Raw genomic sequence first — 17,706 nt, 5'->3', positions numbered from 1 at the left:
TCTCTGGAGTCAGCGGGCACCGTTTTCAAAATGAAATGACCAAGAAAGAAATAAATAAAAGATTTGTTAGTATTTTGTAGTGTTACACATACGACTCCATGTGAATGAGGTATGCTGCACCAGTAGACACAATGAAAGTCTGCACTCTAGTGGCTGAATTACAGAAAAGCTAAGCTTCACAGTGTTGGTGTGACCCATTTCCAATCTGCAAAGTAATTCTAAAAATTCTTAAAAAAAAAAGAAAAAGCATTATTGTCTGCTTTATCAATTTTTTTAAAATATATAATACACAATTTCATGCCTCGACTACAACATGCTGCTGTTAACATCCCAAATGTATCAGGAAAGGAAACCGCAGAATTAGACGCTTTAAGACTTCCTTTGTTTAAACTGCATTTTCAATTAAAGGAATAAACCCTGTAGAAGTCACTGATTTTTAAGTCACTCATTTTACAATTTAAAACAAGTCCTGGTAAAAGTCTTGCCAGAACTGCAACCATATTATAAGCTAGTCCTTACTTGCAGATATGAGCTCATGTTAAATATCTTATAAACATTGTTTGTTGCAAGCTGCTGCTGTTCTATTCTATTTTACATGCACTGCATCAATAATATACATATGTATTTCATGAATGTTTACTGATGCCCATATAGCGTATGGGAATTGACCTCTCCTAGTGTGTTTTAGCAATAAATTAGAAAAACAAACAAAAAACTGGTCTGCTCACAATGACTCAAAAGAAAATTTATTAGCAAACGTTCCAACTATTTTTCTTTTGTGCTTTTAAAATACATAACAGTATATCTGGCGCCTAGATTAAAAAACATACCAAAAATCCTGAAACCAATTGCAGATGGTGGCGAGAAAGCCAAGTAAAACCATATTTGACTCTGTTTAAGACGTTTAATTGTCAAAAAGAAGCCAAATAACTCTTTGATGGATGTCCATGAGTTAGTATATTGATCTGAGCCATGCATATACAGTTGTTACATACGTGTGGGACATCAGAGCACAGTTATTTATCAGACAGAATGCCAAGGAGAACGTTGTAGTTTTTAAACAGCATTTATTTAGCTTTCTCCATACAATACATTTAATGTAAAACAGCACATACTGTATTCTGAAATAACTCTCAGTATAAAATAGGGCTTCTACAATCAAGGTACAGTCATAAAATGCTCTGAAGGACATGACGACGACCGCAACAGTAAAACACCTTCATATAAAGCGCAGGATATTGAGAAGTGATTGTATTTGCCGAGCTGCTGCTGTGGGAAGCAGAACTTCAGACCACACCTCTCAGAGCATCCGACATCCTGCAAGAACCCGTTTATTTTTTCTTCTTTATTTATTTATTTATTTTTTTTCTCTTGGTTCTGGTTTCTCAACTGAGGAGACTCCAAACGATGATCAACACATAAGAATATGATTTATTACGACTGCTGAAAATATAACTTTTGGTAATATGAGAGGATAAATCAGGCCTTGTTTGGATACTTTTAATATATACCAAGGTCAAAGCATACACAGTATTATAACTGCTAGTCAAGCCTATATCTTCACAATCATATATTAAACAATTTGTTTGTGACTGGAGCTGTAAAGACAGGATCGTTTCAGAGTGTTTTTCTGACATCGAACACTTAATCACAGCAAAAGTATACTGTACTATCACTGAAGCCACAAGAAAACCAGCTTATTTCAACATGGCAAACATCGGCCAATCATAAATTGATTTAAAAAGGATTTTATTTTTAATCTGCAGATGTGCGCCAGAGCGTATGTGGGCCTATATAGTGTCTATAAATGTGTCTTTAAATAGAATACATATAACATTGACCAGCTTTTGTGTTAGTTTGCTATTACGTAGTGCTTCAGGTGCTGAATATAATTAATTAACATCTCCAATTGGAATGAGAGAAGGCCTAGGTACAAGGAAACATAAAAAGAGTCTGACTGAGAGGCCAGGCAAACATCAGGAGAGAGAAAGGAGAGATTTGTCTCAAGTCTTGAGGTAAGCAATGTGTTTTAGTATAATGCCCTACAGACAATCATACAGTTACAATCATTAATTCTCTATATACAAACTTCCTGATTTACATACACTGTACTGCTCCTCAGTTTGAAGTGTACTAAAATTAAACATGGGATAATATCGGTGGTGCAATTTTTATTTTTATTTTTTTAGAGCGCGGAGGTGAATCTGACTTCATGGAGCCTGTTTCACGATGCAGGCGATAATGAACATCACAATATGGCTATTGGAAATGGCCTGTTTCCTCTTGCATACGTCACACACACACACACACACACACACACACACTATCAAATATCTACAACAGTGCAAATTTTCCTGACCAATCAAAAGACTTGCAAACAATTGGCAGAACTACATCAGCTCATTTATGAATTTATACGGTGGAGGATGGAGAACGACTGAGTAGATGCTGACATCGAAAATGTACATGCCCTGTGTATTTAACGGTGTGTATTCATTTATTCATTAGGCTGGCATGTTTCAGGGGCCAACGCTGCTTAACGCGTTACACGCATGGGGGATGTCTACTGTGGCACGATGGCTCAAATGAAAGATGGAAAAAAAAATAGAGAGGACAAACCAGCACTCTACCCCACTGGATGCAGGCACCGAATTTACTATCACCTTCTTAGAAGACAATTTTGAGCTCAATTATGCGTCAAGCCTATCCCACTTCTCTCCAAGACATACACTGTGCCACCTAAATATGGATCTACTGGAGGAGGCTGAATAAAAATATGTTATGTATGTGCTATAGTAGTAACAGTTTGCGCACTCATCAACACTACAGACTGTAACTGAGACATGACATCAACAAGCTTTACGAAGAGGAGGAGGAGGAGGAGGAGGAGGCTATAGGATGCTACAGTACTAGTGCTACCTGAACATGCTACAGATTGAGACTACAACGATGGGAGATGGTTTCACATTAGCACAAAGCAGGAACCAGCTTTGCTGAGGAGCTCTACCCATTCCAGGCCACAGAGCCGCCGAAACCAGCTGCGTCCACAACTAACATCTGGTTTTCAAAAGAGCAAACCAAACAATGTGTTTGTTTTAGGATATAGATCGTCCTCAATAATGTTATGTACCATTTTTAAATGATAAAAGTACCGTCTTTGCAGCTTGATGGATCAAGTACTTAGTAAAGCTGGCATATTGTGCGCAGAGGAAAGCACCCCATCTGTAGTCAGTTCCTGTCATATGAAACACACACACACACACACATTCGCTTGCACAAGTGCACAAACCCTGAAGTTAGGAACGATTTCTATCATCACACAGCACTGGCGTTTTGATTATCGTAGAGTAAGAGCTGGGATTGCATACTGTACCATACGTCTCCGAGGAGAGGCACCCTTCATCAATATCAGCTCATTTATTTTACCACACACGCACACACACACACTCGAGGCTGCAAACACACAAACACACACACACTGGAATAAATTTTTAACTGGTCAAATAAAATTACAATCACATGCTTTATAACGGAATGTAGAGAAAGCTCATACCAGACCATCGGCTTCAGCTGGGACACAGCCAAGCACACAGACTCTGTTAGAAAGTGTCTCCTTTGCTTTAACTTGACTTGTAAAGTTGAGAAGTCAGAAGACTCTCAGATGTTCTGTTGGAATTCTTTAAATCCTTCTAACGGTCAATAAACCATCAATTTGAAAACAAGTGCTTTTACACATAACTGTGAAGTTAGGATTAAAGGGACAGCTGTCCCTTAAGAAAGGACTCAAATAGTTCTATTTTAAAAGTTATTTAAAATATATCCCGCCCATACTGAGTGGGAGCTCTGGACCTAGACTATCAGACCCCAGCTCTACACTAACAACTGGCTACACTTCCACACATCTGGACTGAGTGTCCATTCCTGTATATTGTTCACATATTTCATTCACACTCTTAACAGAGAACGCAAAGTGATCAGACCTTCAAAGCAAGCTGCATCCAAAGCCAGCTGTGTAGTTCTTTAAGAACAGTGAGTAGTAGCAAGTTTTGCTCCCTGCCTAAAAGTTTTCATAAGCTCTGTTTTCTTTTCTTCTCCACAATCATGTCGATAGAAAACCTGCTTTAGTTTGCTCTGTAGCAGAGTTTCAAACTGTTCATTTTCCCTCTACTCACTATAAAGTTGTCAGAGCGTTTAATAAATACCTATCAATGCTGCCATTAGGTTGCATTGCACATGATCGAGCTGTATCTTGGAGGAAGAGAGAACGACCAAGCATTAAAAAAAAAAACTAAAAAAAAACTAATGCTCTGTGCCATGCTCCCCCCTCTGCAATGCTTACATACCCTGGCTGAGAGATCCTGAGATTTTGGATTTCTAGACGGGTAGATTTGAACCACAAGAATTTGGCAGCTATCGATTTGGCTACAAAATCCACAGAAAAGTGCAACTATCCACTTCCTTTTGTTTTTTGTGACATCTTGTGTTTCTGTCCTCTTTATTCTCCATTGTTCTATGTCCCCCTGTTTAAAAAAAATAAATTAATAGGAAAAATCAAATATAACTCTGAAAGATCCACAAGTTAAATCTGATCAAAGTGCAGCACCCCAGCATCAGTGGAAGTAGTGGAAGTGTTAGGTTCAGATAGCAGGTCCTAGATCAGGGTGTGGTGGGGCTCTTCTTCTATCTCTGAATAAGCCACTTGCACATACAGTAATAGATAAACTCACAGACAGGATTGCTCTCGCTCACACACACACTCATACACACACACACACATACTCTCACACAGAGTCTAGCTTAGATGAGTCTGGCCTCTCCCTCCATGTCTGGCGGTAGATCACACACTCCTGTGAAGTGCATCTCCTTTCCCTTGCTTCCCTGTCCAATCCCAGATCTGGCTCCTCGCTCGCCCAGGCTGGGAGAGGGCTGCTGGGCCTGAGGGTCTGGCGACGTCCCACGGGGGATTCCACCTGCCCGCCTCTCTTTCAGGAAGACCTCTAGTCGGCGCAGCATCTGCTTGGGGTTCTTTTTGGCAAACAGCTCCACTTCTGATGGTTACAAAACACAGAAATTATAGGACTCATACTGGGATGACAATCTGTGTTTAACTGAGTTCCATGAAAAGACACAGAAATCGTGTTTTAAAAGAGGAGCTTGACATTTTAGTTCGATTAGTCAGCTGATACCACTAACATCTTTTGTCCTAAGATGGCAACTGAGCTTAGTAGAACAACTGGAAACTGAGGGAAACAGCTAGCGTGCTTCTGTGAAATGGTGAGATAATCAGCCCCTCTAAAGCTCTAAAAATCAGTTTAACACGTACACAAAGACAAGTGTAACAATGATAGTTGCAGTCTTACTGGACTCCTTGTCTACTCTTTAGGCAGATTTTGCGAGGAGGACTAAGTTTAGCCATTTTGCCAAGTTTACAGTTTTCGTGTTAAACTAAGATAGCCTGCTGCTATAACTGGCTGCTAGCTGTAGCTTCAATTTAAGGGACAAAAAAAAGAAAAAAAAAAGAAGGTAGATCTCATTACAAATGAAACAAACCTAGTAAGCATGATTTTAAAGTGCTAACAGTAACAGTCATTTTCTTAACCTTTTAGGACAAAGCCAGAGTCAGCAATGGTCTTCTGCTGTGTCTTCCACAGTTGGTACAGGTGCAGATACGTGGCAACGTAGAACTCATTCAGCACACCGACCACTTGTTGACGACGATTGCACTCCCTGGTACGAACAAAGACAGAAACGACTGTTGGGGTGAAGAGATACAGCAAGCCACGCCATGTACGCACCCTTGAAGATGCGGTAAAGCAAAAACTGAGGGAAATGACTCACTTAGACAAGGCCTCCTCTCTGAGTACTTGCAGAGCGATGCGGGTCATGTTGATTGACATCACACTGAACGGAAAGTTCTAAACCAGAGAAATACACAAGGAAATTTACTGTCTATCCACAAGGAATAACTGCTAAAAGAAGCCTTGATGCTCGTCTTGTAGCAGAATTTATTGATCCCACAGGGAAAATTCTCCTTTTCTCTGAGTCCCTCTGCACGGAGACTGAAGGTCAGGGTCAGCTACAAAGCAGCACAACTGGGGAAAGAGTTTTAGTATCCCTCTGAAGGATTAGTAAAATCTGATTCCTGATCAGAAGTCCAATATAAACATTAAACACTTAAATAAATCACACGAATGCCTGCGGACATTTGCCGACTCTTGACTGAGGAAACTGCCAAATAGGGCTGTATTTTATGACCAGGCCATACCTGTGTAGGGTGTTGTGATAGCTTGTAGATATCTCTAGCCAGTGGTAGAGTCTCTGGGTCCATCACAAAGTACAGAGTATGCATCAGTCCCAGGAAGCCAGTACCACGCAGGTCAGTGGCTGGGTCTGTACCTGCAGCACAGAAGACAAATCAACACAAAGACTAAGACTAAGAGTGCTGTCTACAATTTTGGATAAAGAGGCTAAACAGTGACTTTTGCCAATGCTTTCAAGGTGATGTAACTTGAACACACAGCAGATTGGCGTATTGGTGTCTTACCCTGAAAGCCAATGTTTTCCCAGTGTGCACCAAAGCGAGGACAGTCCAGCCTGCTGCCGATCAACCTCTTATAAATGGTCTGGAGGACACGCATGTGAACTGTTTGGCTGTTGTCCACGGGGCCTACAGAAGGCACACAAATATGCAAAGACACACACAAATATGCAAAAGAGAAACTCAGTGTTTTCATAGGGAGACTCATGGGCTTTACACAATGTGGGATGATTACACTAACAGATCCGGCACATGCGCACTCACACTGTGCAATGGCAAAGACAAGATCCCTCTCCTCCAGGAGTTCCCTGTGTAGCCGTGGAGGTCCAAAGAGGAAATGTGTGATTGCGGCCAGACCGGTCCTGCGAATGGTTGGCTGGATGTTCTTCTACAGAGGACAAGATCAAAAATATCAATTAAAACTACTGTCAGAGATATCAGTAAAAAACTTAATCTACAAACTTAATTCTTGTATTTTCACTGTTCAGGTGTGGGTGGAGATAAATGTTTTCTTTGCGTTGCTTTTGATTTATTCTTCTCTGATGTTTTAATTTGCTGTTGTGGGTGTTGCATTCCTTACCAGTAAGTCCCCAAGGTCTGTAGTCTGAAAGTACTGCAGAGCTTCATTGAAGGAGATGAGTGGGGTCGGGTTTGAATCCTCAGATAGAGCTGGGAGTGAATTATACAAAATGTGTTATTTTAGAAAATGAACTTGGAAACAAAAAACAAATCAACTAAAGGATTGTCATCCTGATGAAAACACGTGAATCAGGAGGATGTGTCCTACCTGGTTGGATGTTCTCCAGAGCTTCCCATTCCTCCCTGGCCTTTTCCAACTCCGCATTTTCCTTTTCTTCTGTAAAAGAGAATAGCAGGGGTGAGCTAAGACAACCAACTCAATTCACATAGACACAAATTTCAACATAGCACTCAAACAAGATGAGCCTCCACTCAGCCAATGAGCTATATTGCAAAGGTGACATCCATCCAGTTAATTCTCAGTCATAAATCCCTTCTATCTAACAGACCTGCATCCTCCAGAGTGCCTCTGAGACACTGTGCTTTCTCCAAGCAGGCAACCTTAGCTCCTGGGTGAGGTTTAACCTGGAACAGATGCTTGGTATCTAAGATACACACATTCCTGTGGGAAGAGGATGAGATGAAAGAGAGGTTGTATGTGTTACCTGCAGGTCTGGGCTGGTCCCCTCCAGCTGCCAGAGTCTGCAGAAGACCATTTTGCTTCAATGCTGAAATCTGGACAATTAACAAATAATGGATTAGATAACAATCAGTTAGAGACATAACATTTTAAAAGGAGATATTAAGATTAGGATTTAATTACTGGCAGGGATCTGAGAGGTGCACTGCCATTGGTGTGGTCTCTGACATTATGACCAATAACCAGTCCATTCATGACCTACAAAGAAACGTTTGTTTAGACAATTTCTAAATGAGAAAGGACAACCAGTAATTACATTGAGAAATTATTTTGGAGCTGTACTCACAGGTTTATGGTTGGAGTGCCCATTGGTGATCTCCTCTAAAGGTTTACATTCATGGGACAAACCATTCAGACCCTAAGGAAAGGGCAGCAACACAGAACAGATGCTTCAGACACAATGAATAAATGCTGTAACGTTCACTACGTTCAACAGAGGTAACTCATTATCACCTCATGCTTCGGTTTATTGAGTTTTTCAATTCATGGCCTTCCTGAAAATTAATAGAAAACTTATTAAAAATATTAAGTGCAACACGCTAAACTGAATCTCAGAGATGTTTTAGAAGTTGCTCACTTGCCTCTTCTTCTCTGTGCTAAGAATATACATACAATTTAAGGGTATGTTTACCATTTACAAATAAAGCAATAAGGTTATAAGCACAAGGTTATAGACCAGAGAGTTAAGAGGTAATGTTATGGGTAGAAAAGCAAGCTGGGGATAAGGGAAATGCCCTGTCAGCTGCCACAACAGCAACACGCCAAGCAAGCCAGATCGAGGATTACAGCTAAATCAGAGAGAGAACCGTTGACCTCAGGCTTTATGTTAACCACATGTGATGGAACTGCTTAAACAAATGAGCTGTTAGTTGTTTAACAATAAACAACAATGCAATGCAAAACAGGAACATTTACCCCCTGAGGGTAACACAACCAATAGGTCAACAATGTCAGATGGCACAAACTTCCGTCTTGTTGCCCAACACGGCAAATGCTGCTCTGTTTTAATGTTGCCAAGTTACCGTAAACCCAAACACTGCAATGCAATTAAACCACAGGTGAAATAATGTTACCTCAATGTGGGATGCAATATCAATGTCTTCTTCCATCGCATGTGAGCGTGTCGGCTTCCAAGCGTGTTCCTGATCCTGGCCTCTATAGGCTGCTGAAGTCCTGAACTGAGATGGTTTTAGGAGTTGATGCAAGGACCACCATGGTTTCTGTAGCACACACTTATATTGACTGCAAGTTTTTATGCTTGTCTTTTGATGTACAATACAGATCTGAATGTCCAGAGTCACCAGCTTGATTTCACCAAACTGTGTCCGTGGCAGAAGAAATCCACGTTGTGCACATCATATTCTCCTTTTAACAGTGATAACTGTGTGGTTTTTTGATGGCAGTCTGGTTTTATTAGCTACTCCAAAGTCTAACCTTGAGCATGGGCATTGATGTTAATGCACAGGTATCAGTCTACAAGAGCTGACAGGAGGAAAATGCTATCCATCAATGCACAAGTTTCCTGGAAACCTGCCTCCTTCCTCCTCTCCCCAGATCTGCCCAGCTCCTCAACCCCACCAGAGGTACACAGAGGCTGGATAATGACATTGCTTTTCAGGGCTCGGCTCTCCTCGTCCAAGACACTTCATCACTTTGGCACTCAAAGACAAATCCAGTATGCATGTAGAGCTACCGATACAGTTTCATTTACTTCCACTCAAGTCGCGTTACGTCTTCAGCCTCACACGGATCAGCAGCACACTTTCAAAGTAAGAACTGGAAGTGTCCGGAGAGATTTGGGTCATGGAGAGGATTCTTGAACGGACAGAGTCTGTCATATGCACACAGTGTCTGCAAAGCACAACAAAAACAATGGTTAACTGACGAGGTTAGTAAATATCTGCAAACAAGCAAAGCATAAATCAATTATTACCTACATGGTGATACATAAAACACGAAAAACTGAATAAATTGCAGCTACAATATATTCCCCCCCCCCCCCAACAGAGATTTTGATGTGTCATAGCAGGAAAAGCTCAGGCATTAAAAAAAATGGTTAACGATGGCTCAAATCCATCAAGAGTCCCTGAAATGCATACATGCACAATACCAGGACCCAAGAAGTAGCTAATCTAAATGAATTACAACCATGGTTGAAGTCAATTACAGTTTTATTTGCTGCTTCAAAGTCTAACCTTGAGTGTGGGCAATCCGAGGAATTTGCAAGAGCTGACTGGAGGAAATTATTATTTTCTTCCCAAAATGTCTATTAACCGAATTGTCCAAGATGCAGCCCACTTAATTATTATCCCACAGATACCTATATTTAGTGGTGTAAGATACCGTATTCATACTTTCACTTAAAGTACATTGTCGGTGAATTACTTTTGCTTGTAATGGAGAATTTTTTTTTTTTAACAGCGTCATATTGGTACTTTTCTCAAACAAGGTATCTACACACTTCCTCCATCACTGTTTAAATCACAGCAAGTAAAAATGCAAGACAGCACTGCAGAGTAGAGGCTCGGAAATACATAAATAAAATAAAATAACACAGCACAAATTCAGCCTTCTCAGATGACAGTTTTGTACAGTAACATGTCGACGCGTTGACAGCTACAGTTACAGCCTAACGTCAGCTAGCTACCATTATCTGTAGCAACCGACAGGCTAGCAATATGTCAGCTAGCAACCCCGCAGGCACAAAGACGCAGCCGCCGCTTCCATCTCGAACCGAGAAACGCAAATTGCATGCGAGAAACCCAAACCTTGCGGCAAACACCTGAACAATTTGTGCCACGAATTTTACCTGCAAATAAGCAGTCGACACCTAGTTGGCTAACACGAGAAAAGCCAGCTGCCAGGCTAACTAACGGGCTAGCTGCAGCTCTATTGAACTGTAACGGGGGATGGAGTCTTTCCCCAAATCCGACAGCGACATGCGAATAAATCTGATTTAGTCGCTAAGGTGTATTAAACACGCCAGAAGCAGTGCGTGCCGTGGCCTGTCCGGGAATATAATGTGATATGAAGCATTTTAAAAGTACCTCAGTTTCTGATTGTTTCTCCCTCCAATCTCAGCTTCCCTTCCCCCGTCCAGTGGCCACGGTAATTTCAAATGCATTCTGGGAATTGTGGTTTCTTGTCCCACACTAGCTTCATTACGTCATTGCTTTCTCTCGCACGGGGGGGCACATTTTCCATCGACACAGATATTATTCTTTGCTTCAGTATTTCCTCTGAACCTAATCAGTCAATAAAGAAAAAACACAAAATATGTAATATAAATATACGTATATATGTTATGTTATGTATTGATCAGGCATAACATTATGACCAACTGCCTAATATTGTGTATGTCTCCCTTGTGGCTCCAAAACGGCTGTGACTCATCAGAGAATGGACATGGGCCTTCTGAGGGTGTCCTGTGGTGTCTGGCAACAGAACGTTGTTAGTGGGGGCCTTTGGGTCCTATGGGTTGAGAGGATGGGCCTCAGTGGATCAGGCTTGTTCCAGTGCATCCCACAGGATCCTTGGTCAGTTTGAGATCTAGTGAATTTGGAGGCCAGGTCAACACCTTGTGCTGTCCTTCATGTTTTTTTCCTAAACCGTTTTTGTGTGTGTGCCTGTGTCAGGCTGCATCCTGCTGGGGATGGCTGCTCCCATCAAGGACTGTCATTGCTACGGGGTGGGGGTGCTTGGTTTGGTCATGGTGGGTGGTACATGTCTAAGTAACATCCGCACGAACAACGTTTTCCAGCAGAACATTGTATTGTCACAAGAGGGTCAAGGTTCTTTACTTCTCCTGTCAGTGGATTTAATGTTATGCCTGTATTGTATACAGTATGTTATATAGAATATGTTATATTTTGATTTATCCAATCCAGATCGTTTTCACTTTTTTTCTGTAGGTGCAAGAATGTGTCTAAATGTCCTCCCTTCGGAAAAAAAGGCTGATGTTTGGAGATGAATTTCAGTCAAGGACGACCAGATGGATGTTGGAGAAAAAAAGAAAAAAAAAAAAGGAAAAAAGAAAAGAAAAGAAAAATAAATTAATCAAGGCTTTCATAAATGCCAAGGATTCGAAATGGCTGCCAGATAGTTTGTTTTGTCTTCCCGGGCTTATTACACAACTTATCTGCAGAGGATAATTTTCCCTTTCCTCTAGCCCAGAGTTTCTCCTCTCCTCTCATTACACAAATAACGGAACAGGATCTCTGAATGTCTACAACTCACGTCACATCTGCTTATGCTCAGATTTTGAGGGATTTCAAGCAGATGTCGATTACTACCTTCTGGAACATTCTTTCAAGGAAAAGGGGAGGAAAAAAGTTTGCTTTAAAACACACGGTGGAGTGGGCATTTGTCTTTGGCCTAATTTATCAAAAGTTCTTTGGGAAAAGTGAAACATGGCTGCCTCATTGCCCAGACTACAGTCCTCAGTGATGTGACACATAATTCTGAAGGAGTGGAGATGAATATATTGCAATTAATGTGAGACAGAACGTGAGACCTTTACTCAACTCAGGTAATCCTGCCCCCTATAGTCTGCACTATGTGTCCAAGAAATGAGCTGTTGCAAAACATTTTGGATCGAACAAACCCATGCAAAATAGTCAAAATGTTACACAACTGGCAGTAATGGAGGACAGATTTCCTGTTTGGGATGAAATCCACTGTTACTTGATCTTGGGGAATGTGCTGTTGGCTCGCGGTAAGCAGCTAGCTGCTGGGCTCCTAGCACATCTGAACGGCCAAACACCTGCTCATTCTGGCAAAGCGTCAGTCTGAAAACCCACATGGAACAGGAAGACATTTTTTTATGAACTACATTTGTCATGATTTAAAAACAACCTTTATATTCATCCATCTCCTCCCTTTCAAAATGGAATAATTGTGCAACTGCCGTGTTGTTTCCTAGAGAAGTTTTATGGTTTCTGTTCAGTTTAATGTTTTATTTGAGTATTTTTTTCCCATTAGGAGTGGAATTTCTGTTTTTCCACAGAAGTATCGTGACCAAGTATTTTGTAGTGAAGCAAACGACCAATAAAATGGTGAAAGTGATTTTATTTGAGTTCTCATGCATCAGGATAGGACAGTCAAAATCATTCTCCAAAATGCCTCTCTGCTTCTCCAACAGCACAATATAAGCAAAAACATATAAATATCAGTGGCACTGCTGTCATTTATTCACTTGGCAGTCTCTATAATGCAATGCATCTGAGCAACAATAAATAAAACATTGAAAATACAAGTGCGATTTCACAGCAGAGGGAGGGATAATTATTGGAGTGCTATCAAAAGGAAACAATGTTCAGTTTGTTAAGAATCTAGCGTGTCTCTGGTATATGAAATCTGACCTAATTCACTAATTGGTTCAAGAATTTAGTGGTTTACATGCTTACACTGATGACAATTGTCATAAATCTGATTTAGAGTGCAAGATACTGAATGCTCGTTTTGGCGCCTTTTGCAGATGACTTTGTCCTGTGTTATGGTAATGTGTGAAAGTTGGCCATGTTTTTTAACAGGCTACTACTTCTTTTTTATAACTGGAAGATTGAAGTACTTTTAAATTGCTATTTTATAATCTGAAAAACATAGTAATTAAATAATAACAGTGATGAAAATGACAGTCGGTTTAATTTGTCGCCTGCATTTAACAAGTGACAGAACACTAACAGTGCAACCTTTCTTTAAACTTGTTTTCAAAAGACCAAAATGAAATGACTACAATCAGAAACACTCAAGGTCCAGATTCATGTCAGTGATTCTAAATCCTAAAACAGATTTTCTATTATTGAGGGCAAGAAAAACTCACATTTCTATTAGGATTTTCTTAAGATCTCAGAAAAGCACAACATTATCTGATCTCCACCATCCTTCCTTATGCTGCAAGCAGATTTCTATGATTTTCTAATGAGCTGGGGTTGCTCTTCTGCCACCGTTGAGCACACTGTGCCAAAGCTCAAGAGGCTTCTTGTGTCAGCAGGCATGAGCCATCTCCATAGAAACATTATTAGCCATTCTCTGCCTGAGGTGGTTGGCAAAGTCCACCTGCGTCTGAGAGAGCACTCTGTTTATGATTGTCTTCGGGATCCAGCCCTGCAGACGACAAAGACAAAGCCAGCGTTAAATTGGATGACATGATGTCTGTGGACAGGTTTTTCTTTTGGTTCTTAAACAAATTTAACTGAAAATCAGTTGGATAACCGTAGAAAAGAAAAGACATGGCAGTAGTTTGTACCTTTAGATCTATACTTAGTAACCAGGTAAACTTGGTCTTATTGGGGTCTTCAGCACAGGGCTTCATAACAATACAAGTAGGCCCATTCTCCGCTCTGCAAAAAGATTGATATGGTTAATATACATCAGTTTAAACTGCATTCAATTTATCAGTCAAACTATTCCAATCAAATAATCACATCTGAAGTGCACCCAGTCATTTCTCTTTACACAAACTCATGACCCCGCTGGTGACTCCCCTTGACTGACCTGACTACACCCTTCTGCTCAGGCATTTTTGGGTGCTGAGTGGACATTCCAGCCAGGAAGCAGGTGGAGCCTCTGCGTTTGGCACAGCGGACACTGACAAAGTCCCTTGGTCCAACCACATTTCCAGGTGTCTCTGCAGATACCTCATGAGTAATCATTGTGTCCTGACCGATTTTCTGAAGAATCTGGGGCATCCCAACAAAAAAATATATATATATATCAATGCTCTTTGATAGATATTTTAAAGTTCAAATCCCACAACCATAAATGCAGTAATAATAATTTTCCAACTGGTGCTGGAGCTACTCTCTTACCTTGACCTGCTTGACATTAGGGTTCCACTCGCCCATCTGCTCCATATTCCCCACCAGCTCTTCGTAAAGATTGTCAGGATGTTGCTCCAACATCACTTCCAGCTTGAACACCTTCCCTACGTCAGGCAACACCTTACTCAGGACCTTATCTCCGTTCGCCTGTAAAGAGGTGGAAACAGTTACAGGAAGTATTCAACTGGGCCATTAGCCCTGCATATGTGCAGTAACAAATGTTTACATGACTTAATTCAGCAGTGAGCTGTGATTCTGCTCTGTGGGTTCATTCCCAACTTCGACACTTACAGCTACAGTTTCAACGGTCCATCCGTCCTGCTCGCTGAGGATGCTGATGGCCTTCTGCAGTGCATCCTCACCCTGCTTCACATATGACATCTCTTCCTCATTGTAGCCCTTTTCTTCGATCCGAGAACCTTAAAACAGAGTTGCAAGTAAGAAAATAGTGACTGTAAATATTCCACAGTTATTTCTGTTGCTGTATTTCTATGATGAAATGAAAGTATTAAACATGCCCTCATCACGTTTATCAGGGCCAGGTGGTAGAACAGGTCAAGATCTTTAAGTATCTGGGCACTGAGTCTGTCCACCACCTGTCCTTCATACAATATGCACAAGGGCTCTACAAGGAGGCCCAAAGGCCCCACATGTTTCTCCTGAGGAGACTGACAGGTTTTAACAGTAGACAAGACATTTTAACAGCGGTATACCTTTCACTCATTTAAATCAATCCTCACTGGTGAAAACTACTTTAAGTGAAAAGCAAGAATCATGACTCACATGTCAAAATCCAACTCTCAGACCATCACACTTACACAATAGGAAGAAATTTCTCAATTACTAAGGACTCTTCACCGCTCCTTTCACCTACTCCCATCATGCAGCAGTTTCCAAAAACCCTATCATTCCCTCTGGTCAAAAACAAGGTCAAATAGACTGTCACTGTTACACACTACATTATACAGAGTCAAATAATCAACTCACTGAGAAGGGAGCTTCGTCTGCGGACTTGGCTGATCCAGTTACTGGGGCCTGGACCTGCCAGTCTTTTCAGCTCATGATGAATGGCCACCATGGCATTTTTTCTGATTCCTGGAAAACAGAAACAGAAATTACACAATTACTGCATTTAACATGCTGTATGAAGGAAGGACAAAGGGACATGACAAGTAAACACTTGGCTGTTATTCTCTTCCATTCACTCAACCACCTGATCCTGAAAGCAGAACTCAGATGGGAAATTGTGCAGATTAGCATAAAGTAAAACAGGGAGAACTAGGTCAGTGCAACAGTGCTGAATGTTCGACTTGACTGCTCACTCACCTGTCATGTTCCTCATGTGCCGATAGGAGATGCCAGCACACAGTTTAAAAGTTGCAGGCAACATTTTGTTGTTAGAGGAGTTTCTAGGAGCTTTAAGAGAACTAAAGAAAAACTGCAAAAGCAAGTTAATCACAATTTAAATTCTGCCTGAGCTGCAAATGCTCTGAAAAGGAGTGGATGAATGGCTGTCAGTGCTGTAGAGGTTTTTGGGATTCTGTCTGCAGATGCTTGAAAGTGACCATATATATAAGAGCGCTGCCCACAAGGTCACCCCGCTATCACCACATAGATAAACACACATCACCTCACTATTCTGACGGCCATGTCACCAAGGTTGTTTCACGGACACGACGAGCGTTTCTCTCACAAACACTGAGTGAGATAACGTCCAGTGCCCGGGCCCACTACATTACTCAGCCAAACACACACACAAACACACAAACAATCTCATACCAAAGGGTGGCATGAAGAGAAACAGCCTCTACGTGATGAGAGCGGTCAGAGAGGTCAGTGGGAGAGACCCTGAGTGACTCATCCATCCCTTCATGGTCCATTACAGCCTAAACACTCAAAGGAATTTGAGGGCAAGAGTTTTCCGTTCAGTTTGGCTTGTTTCTTCTCCATTATGACTTATATCTCAGAATGAGCCTAGTTTAAATGAACAGTCATTAAATCCTAGTGTTCAGTTTGGGTTCAGTGAGAGACTGGGCTCTCTTTAAGAACTTAAAAAACAATGTTTTATCACAGTGAAACTTAAGGACTTAGTTTACTGAAAATTGCTGAAGAACATATCTTTGATTCACAAAGTTAGCCCAAGAAGAAAATGCATGTTGAATACAATGGAGTTTTATATAAGTGACGGATGTTGGCATTTCTTTGAGTTCATTTAAGTTCATTTGGATTTGTGCTTCTTTATAAAATGTCTCATCAAACTATGTAATGTCACCCTGTAGGGCCATAGACATCACTGTGCACTTTTTGTCAATGAATTACTTGTTGACAAAGAGAAAAGAGTATTTTTATGTTCATAACATAATCCATGTTAAACTTTTTCCTTATTGTGTGTAATACTTGTGACTCTTTAATATTTTAAGTAGGTCAAAAGACATGAAAAATTATTTAAGAAAGCAGTGTAAAGGAAAAAAAATTCTGATTTTGCAACCGCATTTAATAAAACACAAATGTTTAATAGGAATCTTGCATGTGAGTTACAGTCATGAACAAAATGTAACCTTGAGGTTATAGACAATACATATTTGGACAGTTTTACTGTTAAGAAACAGGCGGTAACAGGAAGACAGAGGTAAGATGGTTTGTTTAAGTACATATATGAAATATGAACATTAATAGACACTTTATTGTAGAGAATGGATTTTTTTTTTGGCGTGGTAGCAGTTGTGCTGATACTCAAAAAATAAATAAAAAACACACTTAATACAGAAAACAGGATGTGAAGAAGTAAACAAGCGTGCAGCATGCTCCATAAACTGACCTTGTATAGATAAAAGTTAAAAAGAGTTACTAAGAGGAACTAATACACATCCAGCAGAGCTCTTGTCCATTTTTCTATAGTTAGACTTGTCAGTCATCACATTTCATAATACAGACAGTTAAACTATGAGAACCTTTCTGTCGGTGGGTTCAAGCTCTTTTTGGAAGTTTTTCCGAAAGGCTTGGTTAGTCATCACAGGGCAGATCCGTTAATACATGTTTTATCAAGCCACAAACATGTTTTTTGAACCTTGCTTACTTCATCCAAGAAAAGTCCAAGTTATCTAACAATAATACTGCCCCGGCGAACT

The 17,706-nt window shown here is 40.6% G+C and overlaps 2 protein-coding genes across 2 annotated transcripts; both read right to left on the bottom strand.

Annotated features, from left to right (window-relative positions):
• Nucleotides 1-501: 501 nt before the first annotated feature.
• Nucleotides 502-10,855, bottom strand: elmod3 (ELMO/CED-12 domain containing 3). Its single transcript, XM_084551440.1, has 13 exons — nucleotides 10,805-10,855; nucleotides 8,831-9,608; nucleotides 8,044-8,115; nucleotides 7,881-7,955; nucleotides 7,723-7,792; nucleotides 7,326-7,394; nucleotides 7,119-7,207; nucleotides 6,803-6,926; nucleotides 6,545-6,667; nucleotides 6,266-6,396; nucleotides 5,839-5,915; nucleotides 5,600-5,727; nucleotides 502-5,048 (listed from the first exon to the last, which is right to left on the bottom strand). The coding sequence occupies exons 2-13, from the start codon at nucleotides 8,864-8,866 to the stop codon at nucleotides 4,798-4,800; spliced, it is 1,245 nt and encodes a 414-aa protein (XP_084407566.1). The 5' UTR covers nucleotides 8,867-9,608; nucleotides 10,805-10,855; the 3' UTR covers nucleotides 502-4,797.
• Nucleotides 10,856-13,492: 2,637 nt separating this feature from the next.
• Nucleotides 13,493-16,243, bottom strand: star (steroidogenic acute regulatory protein). The gene is made up of 7 exons (XM_084551246.1): nucleotides 15,905-16,243; nucleotides 15,566-15,673; nucleotides 14,870-14,997; nucleotides 14,567-14,725; nucleotides 14,253-14,437; nucleotides 14,005-14,098; nucleotides 13,493-13,862 (listed from the first exon to the last, which is right to left on the bottom strand). Exons 1-7 carry the CDS (start codon nucleotides 15,966-15,968, stop codon nucleotides 13,743-13,745), a joined length of 858 nt encoding a protein of 285 aa, XP_084407372.1. The 5' UTR covers nucleotides 15,969-16,243; the 3' UTR covers nucleotides 13,493-13,742.
• Nucleotides 16,244-17,706: the final 1,463 nt, after the last annotated feature.

The sequence above is a fragment of the Chelon labrosus genome, assembly GCF_963514085.1.
Source record: "Chelon labrosus genome assembly, chromosome: 9".
Lineage (NCBI taxonomy): Eukaryota > Metazoa > Chordata > Actinopteri > Mugiliformes > Mugilidae > Chelon > Chelon labrosus.
The sequence above is the reverse complement of the archived record's forward strand: the minus strand, read 5'-3'. Positions and strand labels throughout refer to the sequence as shown.

Bases quoted from the DNA above. Each gene is read 5' to 3' on its own strand.
- elmod3 (XM_084551440.1), bottom strand. From the start codon at position 8,866: ATGGAAGAAGACATTGATATTGCATCCCACATTGAG. The intron at 7,208-7,325 runs GTAGGACACATC...ATTCACTCCCAG, and splicing joins TCTGGAGAACATCCAACCAG to CTCTATCTGAGGATTCAAAC. The intron at 5,916-6,265 runs GTATGGCCTGGT...TCTCTGGTTTAG, and splicing joins TATCACAACACCCTACACAG to AACTTTCCGTTCAGTGTGAT.
- star (XM_084551246.1), bottom strand. From the start codon at position 15,968: ATGTTGCCTGCAACTTTTAAACTGTGTGCTGGCATCTCCTATCGGCAC. The intron at 14,438-14,566 runs GTAAGAGAGTAG...GGGATGCCCCAG, and splicing joins CTAATGTCAAGCAGGTCAAG to ATTCTTCAGAAAATCGGTCA. The intron at 14,099-14,252 runs GTCAGTCAAGGG...ATCTTTTTGCAG, and splicing joins GAGCAGAAGGGTGTAGTCAG to AGCGGAGAATGGGCCTACTT.